Source organism: Artibeus jamaicensis, unplaced genomic scaffold (assembly GCF_021234435.1).
Source record: "Artibeus jamaicensis isolate MK-2021 breed Jamaican fruit bat unplaced genomic scaffold, CSHL_Jam_final scaffold_833, whole genome shotgun sequence".
NCBI lineage: Eukaryota > Metazoa > Chordata > Mammalia > Chiroptera > Phyllostomidae > Artibeus > Artibeus jamaicensis.
In genome coordinates this window covers 18,961,261-18,979,488 of record NW_026522056.1, presented here as the reverse complement: position 1 = coordinate 18,979,488, position 18,228 = coordinate 18,961,261, and the positions used below count along the sequence as shown (strand labels likewise).

Genomic DNA, 18,228 nt, shown 5'->3' with positions numbered 1-18,228 from the left:
ATACTCATTTCCAGTGAAGAGGTATTAATTTACCTTTTCTTACTTAAGGCCCACAAATCGACAATCTTGCATTTATATAATTACTTTAAAAGGCCAATGAATTATAAACTTATTAACTGCAAAAATAAACATAAGAATTTTCTTAAAATCATTAATAAAATACTACAAGGACACATATTCAAACACAGTAAGTTTTCACATTCTGACCACGAACCTTTGAAAGGGAAGAGAATGTGGTAACCAGCAGCACACAAAGTGATAATTTCACCAATCATTTCTTTTGAAGAAGATTTTCTCTAATTCAGTGTTTCTCTAAGTACCACCAGCACTGCAGTGCACTGGGGGAAGCCCACCCCAAGTGTATGGATCGATTTTGGAGGTGGAGAGAATCCCACCGACCAGAAATCCCATTTTTTTTAACAATCGTATCTGGTCACACTTATGCTCAGTGAAGTTTTATTACCCATTTTAATTAATGTGACTGCAAACTCTACTAAACAATTGTTACCTGAGAATCGCGAAGCTGATTATGAAAGCGCTGAATTAAATCATTCAACTCTTCATTCAGTTCAGACGTGATACTGACTCCAGACAGACTACCTGTAGTTTCTATTACAAACAGAAAGAAAATTAACAGCTATTCATGAAAGCAGAGAAGTAAATACAGCACCTTAATTTCTGAGAAGCTAAAAATAATTTTGGGGGGAAAAAGAAATGAAAAAACACCTCAACTAACATAATTTGAAACTAACCCTCAGATCTATCAATCAACTGTACTGTTTCCATCTAATCTGAAAATAAGGGGAAAATGACAAAACTCTGAAACTCCAAATGTGGCCCACCTTTTTCTGTCCCAACATGCAAAGAGGGATAGCGTTACAACCCAACCCAGAACGGCACTGAATGGAGGGGGGACGAGGGCAGGTCTATCAGTCTGGGTTGAGGAGGGACAAGCAAAGCAGGAGTCTGAAACAGAAGAGCCGATTCTGTTCACAGATTCAGAGTACCAGAGAGTGAGGTCTCAGTCTCTACCTCCCCCAGCAAATCAGTGCTTTAGTGCAGAGGCTAGCAAAATTCTTAAAGATTTAGTCAGTAATAAATATGCTAAGCTTTGGAGAAATACAGTTTTTGTTTCAACTACCCAGCCCTGCCATTACAGGGTAAAAGCACCCAGGACAATACACAAACAGAGGGGCATGACTGTGTTCCACAAAGCCGTACTGCAGACAGTGGGCCAAACCCAGCTGGCCCCACTTGCTAAGCCCAGCAACAGAACAGAGAATTTCCTGAAGCAATGATTGTGATACAAGTCATACTAAAAGCCCGTGGTTTCTCTCTTCCTAAAGCAGTGTTCCGACAGCAATCTGAATACAGTTACAGGTCTGTGACCCAGCACCACCCCCACCCCCGCTTATCCTCTAGACACTGGCTATAAATTGCTTCTGCTTTAAAGGAAAACACTAGCTTTTTCTACTGAGAAATTATAATTTTAGGCCTTGAAAGAATCCCGTGCATCTAGTCCAAGCTCTTTTAAGAAGAAAGAAATCATAGTCCAGATAACACAAAACTTTCTAGGTAAACAAAAAGGAGTACTTTCCCATAACCATTACGTTGCCGCTCACACACCAGCAGATTAAATACTACAGTTCTGGTTTGTCATCAGTATTCCTCTGCAAAAACCTCATAAACACAAGAGAAAATGTCTTAAAATTACTAATCTAAACTTCTTTTTGAAATACTTGATAAACTAAAACTTTTATTTATTCTACTCCTCGTCCCTGCCTCACAACAGTACACGTTTTTCTATTAAAAAAAAATTACCTACTTACTTAAAAATAAGAGTTCATATTCACAAAGAGAAGACCAGTGACCTAAACCTCAAGAGATCCGATGCTACTAACACGCCACATAAGCCTAGGCGAGCCGCAAACACCATGTTAGGAGTCCCCTTTCTATAAAATGAGAGTAACAAAAAGCTCTAGTGACTAACCCGCAATTTTGTGAAAGTCAAATGAAATGATGTAAACTTAAATATTTGAAATAACATAATTACCACAGGAAAGCCTCTAAGATCTGACACTCCAGACTTAAAACTTAATACTTAAAAGGTTAGTCATTAACCAAACCAGTACTGGTCACTGGAAAAATTTTTTTTTCCTAAATATGAAACCTAATGATACCTTGAATTTTACAAGGAAAAGTGGAGATGAAAATCCTGTAATTATTAAGAACAGTGAATGAGTGACTATGTAATTATTACAAGAGTAAGTTATCTGCAAGTCATAAACTTCCTTATGAGAATGAAAAATTAAATTTTGCTCAACGGCGATCAAAGGGCTGAGCCGGGGGCCGGGTGTGGCGCACCTACAGGGTGTGGCGCACCTACAGGGTAACTTCGGTGAGGGCCTCCGACAGAGAGCCCACAGGAGGTAAGTTATTATTAGACTAGGAAGACAGACCACTAGAAAATACATTTTAGTTTTACTGAGTAGTAACCAGTAACAATTTGTTTTCAACATAATGAAAGATTAAACAACTGGTTTGAAGGTGATGAAACCAATTAAACTCAATACTAAAGAATTCAATTAAATTTCCACCTAAATTTTACAGGCCTATGAGGGAAGGAAGATTGTGAGGCTCAGGAAGACTACACAGGATATGAATGCAGTCCAAAGGAACTATTGTCTACACAACTGGATACCTAACTGGAATAACGGAACTACTTAACTTCAGAAGCTAAAGAAGCTCTACAGAGCTAATCACCATCTTACTTAAGGTTTTAACCCTTCCTTGGAGTCAAGCAAAGCACAGCAACCCTACTGAAATAAAATAAGAAAGGTGGGAATAAAAGCATCAACAGCACTATCAGGCTGAGGTACACAAACAGAACTGCAGCCTGTCCCCTTTACCTCTTAAGGGTACTCTCTGATGAAAAGGAGAGCGATCTGGCTGTCTGCACCGTACAGTATGATGGCCAGGAGTTGTCCCTGCAATCTTTTCTGCATAACCAGAGAAAAGCACAGGACAGGGTAAGCCTTGTATGTAGGTTTCTAAACTAGTCAACAATCAAGATCTGACTATATAATAACTGGCATCCACCTTGCAACACCATTAAGCCCTGCTTATAGAAACGGCATTCTGAGACTGTGGCATACCAGAGTCGTCCATCACAGCAATAGCCTGCTCTGCTTTATGCTGCAGAGCAAGAAGGGCAGCTTGTCTTCCCTGCAGCGCTCGCAGCTGTTCCTGCTGCTCTAACATCCTTTTTAATAAATCATGTTGTTTCTTCAAATTTTCCATCTCTTCCATAGGCTCCTGCTGAGGATCTCTGGCCTGGAAAATAAGGCCAACAATACTTATATCTATTAAAATTCATGTTTCAATTTCAACTACCCTAGCAAAGTACATACATAGATAATACCTTGGTATCTATGTATCACCCTAGACACAGCTATAGTAGACCTGAGAAAAAAAGAATAAAATAGAAACACAGAAAGAGCCTGCTATATTAATAGTTAGGTAATTTCATAGTAAAGACCATAAGCAATGGCTTAGCACATAGTGAAATTAGCAAAAGGAAAGCAAAGAAAAAGGTGTACAAAAGAGAAGATGGTAAAGCTGAGGGCAAAAGGAGCTACAAACATATACATACACAAGTAAATGAGAGATCTAGGCCTTATAGAAAAGGAAGAACAAATCATACCAGCTTAAGGCCCAAAAGCATCCTTGAAAAACACCACTCCTAAGTGATGTTTAAAAAATAACAGAACAATTTTTAAAACACATTTAAAATTTTTAAAACAATTTTAAAAATTGGTAATCTGATGTGAAAGACTCTAATATACCTGTATCACATTATACAAGCAAACAGTAAAGCAGAAAATTTTATATTTTCCTGCCAAAATTATTTTTCTTTTAAAATAAATTCATTTAGAATAATGACCTTACCCCCACTCCAAATCCTAGCATTTTGCCTAAAACTATAGGATCAGATTATTTTAAAAACCAAGTTTTAAATTTTATAAATTTTAAAAACTTCGAACTATCTAAATGTAACCCAACAAGACAAAAATAAGTCAATTAAGCAAAAAGACAAACTTAAATAAATTACACCTGAAATATATAGCATAATATCTTCCATCATTATTTTGCCACTTATAAATCTTATACTTTAAAATTTTAATGTTTTTACCTAACATTTACATAAAATATTCCTATTAACCCAGAAATGTATATTTCATTTTTTTCCTGTCAAAATCCATCATTTTAGTTCTGGCTTATTTCAACCTTATTTACATCTCGAAAAAAATATGAAGAGAGAGGGATAACTATTAATAGTTAACTTTCTCAGACTTGAGCCAAAATAATTTCATCAGTCAGTGGTAAAATGTAAAACCAGGCCCAAATAGGTACAGATCTCAGTGGATTGACTAAGAGAAATGTCACCAGACTGATATCAAATACTCCAACAAAGTATCAATGGTAATTAATTAGGAGAAGAAACACCACACAATTATAAGGCATAATGTCATCCTGGGAAAGAGAGGATAATCTTTAAGAATGTATACAGCTCCACCTAATTTATAATTCTCTCATTTCTCAAAAATAGTTCAGACCTCAAGGTTACTGAAAGCTATCTAATTTTAAAGAATTTACTAAACAATTTAATATTATTAAACAATTTTTTACCCTTTAAAAAGCAAACTTTTATAAGAACTTTAATCCTTGTTAGTCACATTGCAAAACTTTGATACTATAATTATAAAAAATTCGGAACAATTTATTAAATTAGTAAACAATTAAAATAAACAATTGCCTTCAGATTTTTCACTAATCTAAAAATGAATTCCCAGCAATTTTCAAAATCAGTGAGGTTTTCTTACTGCATAACAACTTTTGCATCCATAAAAATAACACTCCAGAATAATACTTACAGAAACTGAACTAAGGGCAGTAGGTGGGGACTACTACCCAATACAGAGGAAGGAAAGGTGAGAAAACGGAGACAGAAATATTTAGGGAAACGAACGTACCGAGAGAATGGTGCACACACGGAAACAGGGATCAGAAAGGAAGCCAGGCCTGCAACTGCCCTCAAATACACGTTCAACTTTTTGAGTCACTATCAACAAACACATTTTCAGTTTACAGATTTAAAAAAAATAACTTGGGCATTAAATCCCGAGTTACATACAGACGACAGTCCAATTTCAGAAAACCCTAAGTCTTCTCTATTCACCTGAGGTTCCTGCAATAATTCATGTATCCGAGCACACACACACACGTTACTCACCCAAGGACATGCTTATGGATTTTCAGAGAAAGAGGAAGGGAAGGAAAAAGAGATGGAGAGAGACATGAGAAACACTGACGTGAGACAGAAACAACTATCAGTAGCCTCTCCTATGCACCCTGACAAGGGACCAAACCAGCAATCTAGGTATATTCCCTGACCAGGAATCAAACCTGCGACCTTTAGGGTTATGGGATGACTCTCCAATCAATAAGCCACACCAGCCTGGGCCCAAGTATATCTTTACAGCTGAAAAGTACTTCAGATAATATGCACTCCAATTTTTTTATGTGCAAGATGAGGAATTATAAGCCCACAGAAGATAAAGCTATGACTGAACTCATAATTATCACAGGGGAAGTCAGATGCCTAGGTTCTAATGTGTTTTTCACAACATACTACCTGCCCCCAAAATTATGCACTTAGACAGTTCTAAAGTCAGAAGTCTAAGTTACAATCTCGGAAGAAGTAGTCTAATTTGAGAGACAAACTTACCCATTCAATAACTAGAAATAACAAAAAAGGGTAAATGGTATTTTAAAAAGCTTATAAATGCTCTAAGTGCTGGAATGAAGTGCAGGGGGAAAGATGAGTATAGGAAAACACTGAGGACTTCAGTATCTGTGAGGGGCTTCTGTTACAAAATAATGCAAAATGTCTTCCTATCCATACAAAGTTCCATAAAATTGACTGTGCCCTTTTGGCAGCTTGAGAATATTAATTATTACTTACTAAGCTACAACTCGCAAAACTGCTTTAAGCTCTGAATCTCAGTTAAGATCTCAACTTTTTGCCCCTACTCTTCTGACAGAACACAACACTTTGACCGATGTTAAAGGAGAGAGTGAAGGCGGGACAGAGAAATGACACTCTGCATAGCAGAGGAAGAACGCAGTCAGCTGGTGGCAATTTGGAATTTTTCTAAGAAGTTAAAATGATTTTATGAGCAAAGTACTAATGGAACAATCCTAGGATGGCCCTAAGAATCAAACAATTAAAGAGAATCAGAATAAACTCCAAGAAGCAAGTTCAAGAGAGAAAAATATTTATTTACGAGGATGTTAATAAAAGAAACAAAAAACCAGAATAGTGGTTTTTAAGAGTAAATGTAAGCACAGTGACAGCTCTGGGAGGGTCAGGGGGGATGGAGGGACAGAGCAAAAAAAAAAAACCCCAAAACAGAAAGAACTCATGGACTCAGACCACGATGTGGCAATTGAGTGGGGAGGGAGTGGACGGAGATGGATGGGGGCATGGGGGATCAACGGTAATGATAAAAAAATGCCATTAAGTAAATAAGTAAATGTAAGGTCTCAGGATAAAAACTGGCCAACTCTTAAGTTCCATTTGTCACTATTCAGAAGACATAAAGAGCACAAGTTCCAAAAGAGTACATACTGTGCTTCACATTCATTTTCTCCAATGCCAGCAGTTTTAAAGTTAAACCAGCCACTTTATTTACTTTTCTGTTAAATTTGGGCACCTTCTGCTTAAACCTTATTGTAATATCACCAGGGCTGATTTCAAACGCTATCCTCAAACTTTTCTGGGAGCCAGGAGGAGAATAAAAACCTAGAGGTTATATTTTGCCATTTTTAAACAGACACAAAAAATACAAAACATGTACCTACCAGAAAAGAAAGGCTAATCCTAGGTAATAAGCTAGTAATAAAACATAAAATTCATCTTATCTATACTAGTTATTAAAATAATCCTTTATTCTTGCCAAATGGATATGAGCACTTTTAGAAATGCCATTTACTCAAACTGTTTAACTGGAACACAAATAGTTACTTGTCTTTAAACCTTTCCTGCGTGCCTTTATGTAAATCATAAAAAATTAAAAGAAAAAACATTTAGAGGAAACACCAGATTTAAAAAACTACAAAAACATTAGCAAACAAAATCAAGTAATTAAGTATTTTTCTTAAAAAAAAAAAAAAAAAAAAAAAAAAGGTCTGTTTCCAGCAGGAACAAAGCTGTACACCAAAAGGCAATAGGCCCCAGCCAGGAGGCTCAGGTGCTCAGAGCACCACCCCCACGCGTCAAGGTTGCGGGGTCATTCTCCCATCGGGGCACATCCATGAGCAGGCAACGAATGTATAAATCAGTGGAACAACAAATCAACCTTTCTCTCAAGTCCATAAATTTTAAAAATATTTCATTTAAAAAGGCAACTAGTGGTCAAGGCGAATACCTTGTTATATATGTGTTATGTCTCGAATTCTCAACAGCAAAACTATTTATGTTTTGAGTTCTAGATAGAAAAAAAAGGGAAATGGATCAAGTTTTAAGTCCTTTCTGACTGCAAATTTAAACCATATGCCAAATATAATACACGAAGAGAAGTATAGACAAGAAAAAACAAAAACATCAAAGGATAGCATTTTAACAGAGCAAATTACAGTATAATCATATTAATAATACATATTTAAGAGTAACAGTAATAACAGAAAAGCAAATAAAGAGGAACTATGAACAAGAGAGTCACTCACTTACAGACTTCCCAAGTTCATACTGTGAAGTACATACACCTCTGAGGGAAACCGACATTTTCGGCTACATTCCCTCTCTACAGGGCCTCAGTCCCGTCTTTCTGAAAGGTTTGTCGCCTTTCCCTTCTGGGCTTGTAGCAACATCAGTGTCTGAAACCTGTTCTTGTGACGCTCAATTCCCCCAGCTTGCCCTCAATGCATGGCCGAATTCCCAGATGGAAAGATGCCTTCTTTATTAAATAGTGTAGCGTATTAATTTCTTAACATAAACTCTGGTTTAACATACAAGCCACTCATAAATAGAAAAAATTTACCGATCCATTAAAAAAAAGAATCAATCCACCCTCCCCAAATGTCAATAAACTTAAGACTTTTACACCTTTCTGTACACTAGTCTATTGTTCATTATAATTATCTTATTCTAGGCAATTTTAAAGTTATACAACTGCTGAAGCATATGGTAACATTTATGCTGCTGTGTTATTAATCAGCTTTCAAAATATGAATTATGCTATGAAAAAAATTTTCTTTGTTGAGCACTACAGATAAATTATAAATAACCAACTATATCCTTTTCCACTCCTCCACAACTGAATTCCTTTCTGCACGGGCCCCCAACCCTTCCACTTCGGCTGGAATGAAATGTGAGGAGGAAATTATTCCCAGCACCACTCACTATAAACAGAAAACCCTACAGGTTCCCCCACAGTAGAACCTATCCTTTTGCAACTGTTACAACCAAGTCTCTGAATATCTCCTGGTGAAATTAATGCAGAAAAAAATTTTCACATTTTCTCTTCAAATTAAGAAGAGCAGGAAAGAGAAGGGAGGCAGATGGGAAACTATGCAGGTCAACACTAAAAGGAAACAAACCTTCAAGCTCCTAATGCTGAATGGTATTTAGAACACATCTCAGGAACAAAAGTAAATGTACATCATGTTTTACTGCTAACATGAAAGCTTTACTGGTAACAGGTTTTCGAGTTTACTAACGCATGGGTACAGGTGCATCTCTTAAAGTAAAAATGCTTAAAAGCCAACTAGTTTCAAAGCGCACTAATTTCCATGAAGTTTACCTTACAAATCTTTCCTCAAAATTCTGTAAATTCCTGATTATTTTTCAAAAGATGTATTTTGGCTCTATTTCCTATTGGGCCTCAGTTCCCTGGCATTCTGAGGTCTATCACCTCTCCCTTTTAATAAATCTCACTTTGCAGAGTCAGAAGTTAGTGTATTTTTCTCACTGGGAATAAATTGCAATGAAAATGCTACCTTGTCCCATCTTCATCTCAATTTTTCAGTCTTTTGATTTGCTAGTTAGTTGTAGGCTAACCTGAGAAACAAAAAACCCTAACAGCCTTCAAACGAGTCCTCAATGGCAAACAAACTTGGAGATTCCCAACGGGCAACACAACAGGCACCAATTCTCCACACTCAGCTCTTATCTCCACGATGAATGTGAACTTTCCCACTGCTGTTCAAAATGAGTAAAGCTGTGCTAAATGAAACTAACTAGAAAAACCATGTTTCTGTAAGCTGAAGATCAGAATGATTAGATTTTAATGTTAATAAATAAAACTTTTAAACTTCCATGTTTAAAAAAATAGTCAGCATTAACAATTTGAGGTTTCTTCCCTGAAATATGCTTTTCATTAAGGAATGCCTATAAAAATATAATCCTAAAGAATGGCATAAAGGTTTAAACCTTCATGTCTAGCACTTTAGTTACCAACCAGCCGCTTACAGGGGTCTCTGGAGCCTCAGCCTGCACATCTATGTCCAGGGATGTGCCTTCAGTTCCAGAAGCAGACCCACAGGCGAATCTATAGTTCCAGCACCCTCCTCCTCCTTTTCTCTAGCCTGAACTATTTTACTGGTGTAAGTCATACAGCTATTAAAATGGGCAGTAAAATGTTATAGTGGATGGCACAATTTTCTGAAGACACGTCAACCCGTCTAAGGTGGCATCAGAATGTCACAGTACATGTACATTGATAAAGTACAAAAATAACTCAATACATATTATTTAAGAAGCTCCAGAACTTACAAGGATCTTCTGGAGAACTTTCATGTATGACTTTTCCTGTTCTTTAAGGTGATCTATTAGATGAGTGAGGCGCTCGACATTAGCAGATCTTTCATTTTTCTCTACAAGATCCTCCCGCATGGAACTAGCTTTAGTAATATAGTCACGAATCTGAACAAGCCTGCTTACAACCTGCTGGGGAAATGTTTTTTAAAAGGTCATGAAAGTAAACAGTATGTAAAATCGAGCATAATTCATTCGACAGCAATAGTTTTTATAGATTTTAAATTTCAGCTATAATAACAAAATACTTCCAATTACTGTGTACATTCATACATGCAAAACATCTGAATCATATGTAGAATTTAATCAAAACTATCAGCAATACTAACAACTCCAATTACTAGTACGTTTTAAAATTTTCGAAATTAGTGTTTACATTACCTGAAAAATTTTATTTATGTAACTACACACCAAACTATTATTTATATAAATTTTGCTTATTTATATATAAATTTAAAGTATTATAAATACCTTTGAAAGTACTTTTCAAAAGAATTATGTCACCATTTAAAAAATTCTTACAACAACCTATTAATCACATTGCTCCCAACCCCCCTGTACTAAAACTGGCAATACAGTATTTGGCAGAAAAACAGATTTACCTGAATAAGTCATTTCTATAGTCATTTCAGGTTTTAAAAAAAAAGAAAGATTTATTCTGAATAAATCTGATAGATTAATGTAAAGTATAAAAGAGTACTTTAATTCTACCTAACAAAAATTCCTATATGCATAATCTAATACAATTTTTAATGTTAATTTTTATACTTGAGGTTTGTGAAGGCAAAGAGCAAAAAGAACAAATTTTTACCATCTGGCTGCTCTCCATGGCAGGCTCTCCTCGCCCATCTTCTTCGGAGACCTGACAGTTTTGCAAAAGGTCATTACTTAAAGCCGAAGCAAACAGCTCTTTGCACTGCGCCGACCCAGCCCCCTCTCTCTTCTGAGGACCTGCGGGGGCATCTCTGCTCTTGTTGGTGTTAATCTGCATGGGCAAGCAGTTGAAGGGCTTGCGGTTCTCACCAAGCTGACGCTTGTTGTTAGCGGCTGTTGCTCTGCCTTGAGAGTCACTTCCAATGCTTCTCTACGGATGAAAAAGAAACCAAATCCACAAACGTCAGTCATTCAACAATTTTAAAGAAATTTCAACGTTCTGAGCTTCACCATTAGATATTGATTCAGCTTGTAGTAACATATGAAACAGCTACAGATAGACAAAATTCTACTAAAATACCAAAATTTGATTGGTACGACCTATTCCGAATTTTGTCAGATTATTCAATTAAGACTACCAGCAAGATTAGTCTACGTAAAACACTAGGAATATGGACCGTATTTATGACTCACAGTGCTAGTCTTACTTGTTCAGTTTTATATAGGCTTTGGACCAGTGAATCAGTGTTAGTCAATATGAACACCAGCATGAAGATGAGTCTCTATGGAGCCCCATATGAAAAAGGACTGGGCTCAGTGCTTGGCACGTGTGTTCAACTATTAGTAAACAGATGACCAAAGGATAGATGACCATCACCACACCAGACTTGATGTACCTTTATGCATATTTGGAAACCTGTTTATTTCCGTAAAGTACAGATGTAATAGTAAAATATTAAGAGTTCATTATCATTTATGCAAAATGGAACATTATTCAGCTTTAAAATGGAAATCCTGACACACACTGCAACACATCTGAACCTTGATAACACTATGCTGAGTAAAATAAGCCAGTCACCAACAGACAAACATACATGCATGAAGTTCATTAACACTGAACTCAACACCAACAGCACAAGCTGTTAACTAGCACAAGACGAAGCACCAGAAGTCAAATTCAGAGACAGAAAGTAGAATGCAGGTTGTCAGGGGATGGGAGGAGGGGGAATGAGCAGTTGTTGTTTAATGGGAGCAGAGTTTCAGTTTTCCAAGATGAAAAGGGTTCTGAACCAGGACGGTGGTGATCATACCACAATAAGGTGAATGCATGCAACGTCACTGAACTAAACTAAAAAAGGTGAAGATGGTGAATTTTACGTTATGTGTATTTTACCACAACTTTTAAAAAGAGCAAAGCTCAGTAACTTTAGTCCATTATTATTTCTACTTCCTCATACTTCTAAAACTTTATTTCAGTGATTATATAAATATAAACCATAGTTTTATTCTAACCAAGTTTATCCAGCACATTCCACACTGAACCAAAAATATAGTCAAAACTCAGTTCTTGAACATCCTGGTCTCAAACAATTCCATCACGTTATTTACGGAAGAAAGGTCTCAGTTGTCTAACAAACTTCTGGGTCTCACCCTGGCTGGTATAGCTCAGTGGATTGAGCACAGGTCTACAAACCAGAGGATCTCCGTTCGATTCCCAGTCTGGGCACGTGCCTGGGATGCAGGCCAGTTCCCACCAGGGGTCCCATAAGAGGAAACCATAACACTGATGTTTCTTTCCCTCTCTCCTTCCCTTCCCCTCTAAAGATTAATAAATAAAATCTTTAAAAAAAATTCTGGATCTCAATTCTCCACCTGACAATCCTTCCAAGCTCATACCTGTATGATCGATCAGTCACATGTCTCTCACACAACAAAGGAGATTCAGTTTTCAAATAAATGACTGCTTGAACAGTTTTTCTGGAACACATTAAGTTCTAAAACCAATGTTCCACGGTTTTCTAAACTTTTCCTTAATAGCAATCTGATTCAGTGTTCAGTAACAGGCAAAATTTACTTTCATAATGAAATCATTTGTTAGTCATGCAATACAGTAACAAAGTCCAAAAAGACTTGTCCCTAGCAAGTTTAGAAATAAGGCTTTGTTGGCCTTCGAAGAACACAGTCCCCCCCACTACTGATAAGAACTCTTTCCATATGCACAAATGCTAAGAAAAAAGCCCACAACTTGACTTTTTATTCTTAAGACAAATGGTTTAATCTATTTTTAACATTTTTCCATAGTCATACTGATTTTTAAAATAATTCACTAACCTGATCTAAATCACTGAAGTTTATCCGCTGTTTAAGTTTCTCTAATTCTGCCTGCTCTGGAACAGACATCTGGGTCATGTATCTACTATGTGGAAATGTATGTGGAGTCTTTGTTCTTCGCCTTCCAACTCCTGGTGATGACTCCGGAGAAATGTCATTGGTTACCCGCTTGTCACTTTCTACACCGAACTTTTTCTTATTCTTTTCTGATGACCTATTTGCCTTCTTCTGTTGTCCACCCCAATCCTTTAAAAAAGTAAAGGCAAGAAAAGTTAATATGGTCTCTGTCAAACCAAGAGAATAATTTGGTATACTTAAAAAATTTGGTCTGTATTAAAAATGACAAAACACTTTTCACATAAATACAGTCTTAGAGACAACTATTTACTATTACCAATCCCTCTTCCTCCCATTATGGCTAGTCTAAATTTCATAGACTGTCCTTCAGAAAATAGATTACTTTCCTTTTTACAGATCATTACCGGATACAAATCCCTAAACTCCTAAAGTTTAGAGTAAAAATCCCTTACTCTAGAGTAAGTCTAAATACTTTTTAAAGCATTTTTAAAAATGGTTCTTTACTATTTATAAGCTGAAGGGTGAAATGAATTACAGATACCTTTACTGGCCTCCTTTAAAGTCCGTGTGTATAAGAAAACAAATCTGAAATCAGCCCGGGTTCTGAAGTAGTGACTGTTTTCGGAAGAAATGCTCCAGGGCATGACCCTAAGCAATTTACTGAACTCCCCACACAGCCTCGTTCCCTAGTCTCTAAAACAGTGTCCCTTTCAGAACACAACTAAAAATAACACATAAAAACATCCAGCACGGTACCTAGGACGTGATGAGCAATAAATGTAACTTATTATTCTTATAGACAACAATGTGTTACAGAAGACCTGATGACAAAAATGCTTCATGTTTTAACTAGCAAACATTTTTATTTACTAAGTTCCACCCATATAACCTAACTCATTCAACAAAAAGTCTACAAATTCTCACAGTATCCAGATTAGAAGAATCGTTTAGTTTTACGTTAGTAAAACCTTTGCTATATTCTCCTCATTTATAAGAAAACTCCCTTCACCACAAACTGTCCCTTCGCGCCAGTCGCGCGCTGTGTTCCTGCCGGCCTCCCTCCCACCCACCCCACCCCATCTGGCTGCGGACGACTGGGAACAAGATGCACCTCTACTCCAAACTGGAGGAATCACACTTTAACATTTCACATGGGAACTAAGAGACTACTGGTCAGTATTTAAATGCAGCTGTAACTGAAAACTTCAGAGAGAAAGGGCAGCTGCAGTGCACCCTGTGGACCCGAGAGGAGAGAAGCTGGTCTGTGACAAAACAGCTGTGCTACGCAGGACTCGGAAGGAGAGTAAGGGAAGTAAAATATTAATTCTTGACAACTTTGTAGAGCCTTTTTCTGTCCCTTCCTAAAACCCAACCTTATTTCTTTAAATTGTTTTCCAATAAAACAGCTTTATATCCTTATAAAAAAACTTCCTCTTTGGCTTAAGCTAACTCAAGTTGACATCCTGTTACCTGCAAACAAAAATGTCTTCACTAACATAACAAACAGCCCAGCATCATTTAATGTCTTTCCCAGCAAAAAAAAAAAAAAAAAGTGTTTACAAAGTTTCGGTGAACCAGACTTAGCTAAGTCACAGGAAAGGTGCATTTTAATTACTGGCAGTCGATGACACAGCATCCAAAAAAGTACCATACCATGTTGTTGAGTCGGTCATCAACACTCTCATTGCTCCAGTGGGGGGAGTCCTGATCATTCATGCCTTCCTCAAAAGGACCTCCTCCTGCGGCCATACTGGCTTTAACAATTAATATTCTGTAAAACAAGTAAAAACTAACCTTTTAGACATGTAAAAAATACACTAATTTTCAAGTCATTCCATGAAGCTTAGCAATATAAGAGAATCTCGGAAAAGTTGATTTTATAAAGTAAAAAGAGGCCCTCCCAAACCACACACACACACACACACACACACACACAGATTTAGCTGTTGCAGGCCTACCACGATTAACATGAGTTCAACTGCTGGAGTGACGGGGAGGGGAAGGAAAACCTCTCAACAGCCATTATGTGTGCTGGCATGCAAGCCTGAAGGTTATTTCATTTAACTTACTCAACAAAGTCCTGAAAGACCATGAAAAAGGAAAATAGCTAGAACCAGAAGTGCTATTAATAGCTAGAACCAGAAGTGCTCTTAAAAAAGAAACTAATACCTCCCAAAGACCTGGGCATTTGTTTTGTGTCAAAGATTCAGAAGGCAGAACTGCTCCGCACGGAACATGGACAAAGGCTTTGTTAGTAACAAAGAAGGTAATGGTAAGCAAGATGAGGAGAAAGCAGGTAGAAAGGACTAGATGGGTGAATGGCCAGTAAAAGCCAAGAATACAGTGGCTAAAAATACTTTCAAAACATTGCTGCCTACTGCCCTATTGTATTGCTGGGGACTTTGTGAAAAATAAACAAAGGTGGTGAATTTTATAACTGGACCAAAGAAATGAGAAACAGGCGCAGCAATGGTAAAAGCAAAGGTTTAAGAGCAGAGATTATCATGAGAAAATACGATTTCTACATATCCTGCGAAGGACTTTGGATTTCCACAGGTACAGAACTGGATGAGTTAGAGGGGGCTCAGTGAAAGAGGAGATGGTAGGACAACTTTATACTTCAAGGGCCAGAAAAGGCTATTAGACATCAGGATTATAGTAAGTTTCTCATTTTACAAATAATAATACTAACATTCAAAAGAGTTAGATAATTTTGTCAAGGTCATTCAACTAAAAATGTCACGGATGAATATAAATCCCAGGTGCTTTCACTCGAAGATCCTAACTTACCACATCCATCATCAGAGCACAATGTTAAAGGGATTATCGTCCAGGGCAAAGTAGAATTTATCTCAGACGTTCTAATTTTAGGACATCTATCAGAATAATGTACTAACAAATTAGACAGGAAGTTAAATTCTATCATCTCAAAATAAAAAGAGATGTGATAAAATCCAATACTTCAATTAAAAAAATCCTACAAGTAAAAATATACTGACACTGCTTCATTGTTATATGTATTTTTTTAGTGTTTTTTTCTCTAATGAACATATGAGGTCTGTCTAGAAGGTATACAGCCATGTAATATGAAAAAGAGACATTGAAGAAGAGATACAAGATACAAGAAACATTATACATAGGACAATGACCTCAGTCCCCTTCAAAGTACGCACTTGGGACCTCACACAGTTCTCCCAATCGCCATCAGCTGCCAGGTCGTACTTTCCTGAATCTCACTCATGGTCTGAAATCTCTTCCCTTCAAAGGTGAATTTAGTTTGGGGAAAAGCCAGAAGTCGAAGTGTGCCAAACTTGGGCTGTGGGGAGAGCTGAATCACTTGGGTGATTTGATGTTATACATGAGCTGGCACCGTGTCATGACCAAGTTGCCAATCACCAGCTGCCCATAGGTGCAGCCTTCTGAACCATCCAAATAGCTTCTACAGAGGAATGCTCAAGCTTAAGATGAAATCTGCTGCAGACTGGCTGCTCTACTGGCTCAGTCATTTTGAATGTGACAGCCACACAGTACACATGCTCACTCAATGGCATCTACTGCCCCCACTAACTAGTACAGTGAGGTTGTCACTATTCATGCATGCCCATTCCAATCCACTCTCCTTGGCTGCCAGGTTACACCCAAGTCACATAAACAGTTTCTGTTATATTAACAATGGCTGGACTTTTTCTGGACAGACCTTGTATATTACTTTAATAAATTCTACAGAGTTGAAAAAAGTACATTTTAAACTAATAGCGGACAATTTTTAAATAGGACATGAAGGCCATTCCTATTAACCCTGCAGTGGTCGCACTTCCAAATGGAGCATGAGAGGTCGGTGACTACTGTCATCCACACGACCAACTCGAGGGTTAAAATAAAGACCAAAACAAGAATGATGCATAGCAGTTATCCAGCATTGCTCTGGAAGTTCTATAAAACAGAAAATTAAGGAACAGATATTAGTATTATAAAGAGAGAAGATATTTTTAAAGAATATGCATTATAAAACCTTCAAAACTTAAAACGATCACCAATTAACTCTCAGAAAATATAAGCGAAATATAGAGAAATATATATTTCTATAGAAATATCTCCTTCAAATACAGAGAAAAATGATGCCCCTGACACTAGTGACAGGAAGAATAAAATATCTGGGAATAAAATATGCCCCATGTGGGTAAGTACCATTAAACTCTAGAAAACAACAAAAGAGAAGATTTTAGTCAGAAGAAAAACACACTATCTTCCTTGGTGGGAAGACAAGTATTTAAAAACATACCATTTTTCCTAAATGTTTAGGCTGAATAAAATTGCAAGAAAAATCCCACTGTAATTCCCCTTGGAATTTAACGAAACAAGTAACAATAAGTCACAAAAAAAATTTTTACTGTCTAAAAAATAAAAGCACAAGGGTAGCAATGGAGGTAGGAGAGTAAAAAGCTGGTCTCAGGGTAAGTCCACTACATCGAGTGCCTATGTGGTTCAATCAGTACCAGCCCTAAAAAGAAAATCCTCAAATATACAAAATTAGAAAAAAGTATGAAAAATTAATTATAGCTAAATCTATATTTTGGTATTTACTATATATAAGCCAAGCACCATGCTGAATATTTTATGTGCATTTTATCATTTAATCTTCACAAGAATTCCGTGATGCAGCATTATTCAATTGATGAGACAATTTAGTAACAATTTTGAAAAAGATTTATTTAGAGCTTTTCAAGAGCCTTTCTTTAACTTAGATTCTTCATCTCAAAAAGGAGCACAGAGAAATGACTTAAGTGACTATTCTCTCAATTCCTCCAAGGATGGTACACACCCTATCCCAGTGCAGATACCAGAGGAATCAATTCACAGTAAACAGCAGGGGGCTTGGAGCATCAGTGTTTAATTCTCTCCAACTGAACAAGGCTGCCTCATACTCCAACAGCAAGAAAGTAAAGAGATTAACAAGATTAAATAAATCAAACAGACAAAAGAAAATGAACTTTAAAGGGAGAGACCTTACTAATTTGGGATGTAAAAATAAATGAAAAAAGTTCAATGGATTTTATTCACATAAAAAGGAATCCTAAGCGGCAGAAAATAAATAATGACAAATTGAGAAAAAAAAAAACCCTGAAATAAGTATGAAATATACAGTTAAAATCTTTACTAGAAGAATAAAAAGACTAAAAGAAACTCCCTAAAATCAGGTATGATCAATTTACAAAAAAAACCCAGCAAACATAAAATGATAAAATTAATACAATCCAACTGAAAATTAAAATAAGGGACTATTACAT

The 18,228-nt window shown here is 36.7% G+C and overlaps 1 protein-coding gene across 24 annotated transcripts in view; it reads right to left on the bottom strand.

The window, feature by feature from the left end:
* Nucleotides 1-18,228, bottom strand: part of PCM1 (pericentriolar material 1) — an 82,917-nt gene that overhangs the window by 56,693 nt on the left and 7,996 nt on the right. For 17 of the 24 annotated variants that reach the window (XM_053659982.1, XM_053659992.1, XM_053659997.1 and 14 more), the window contains 7 exons: nt 14,594-14,711; nt 12,863-13,108; nt 10,689-10,961; nt 9,836-10,009; nt 3,156-3,333; nt 2,910-2,999; nt 509-609 (listed from right to left, as the gene is read on the bottom strand). In XM_053659982.1, the coding sequence (XP_053515957.1) occupies nt 509-609; nt 2,910-2,999; nt 3,156-3,333; nt 9,836-10,009; nt 10,689-10,961; nt 12,863-13,108; nt 14,594-14,689 (1,158 nt within the window). In that variant the 5' untranslated portion in view covers nt 14,690-14,711. The remainder of the gene's footprint in view (nt 1-508; nt 610-2,909; nt 3,000-3,155; nt 3,334-9,835; nt 10,010-10,688; nt 10,962-12,862; nt 13,109-14,593; nt 14,712-18,228) is intronic. The other 7 variants (XM_053659994.1, XM_037128886.2, XM_053660005.1 and 4 more) reach the window with 2 other exon arrangements.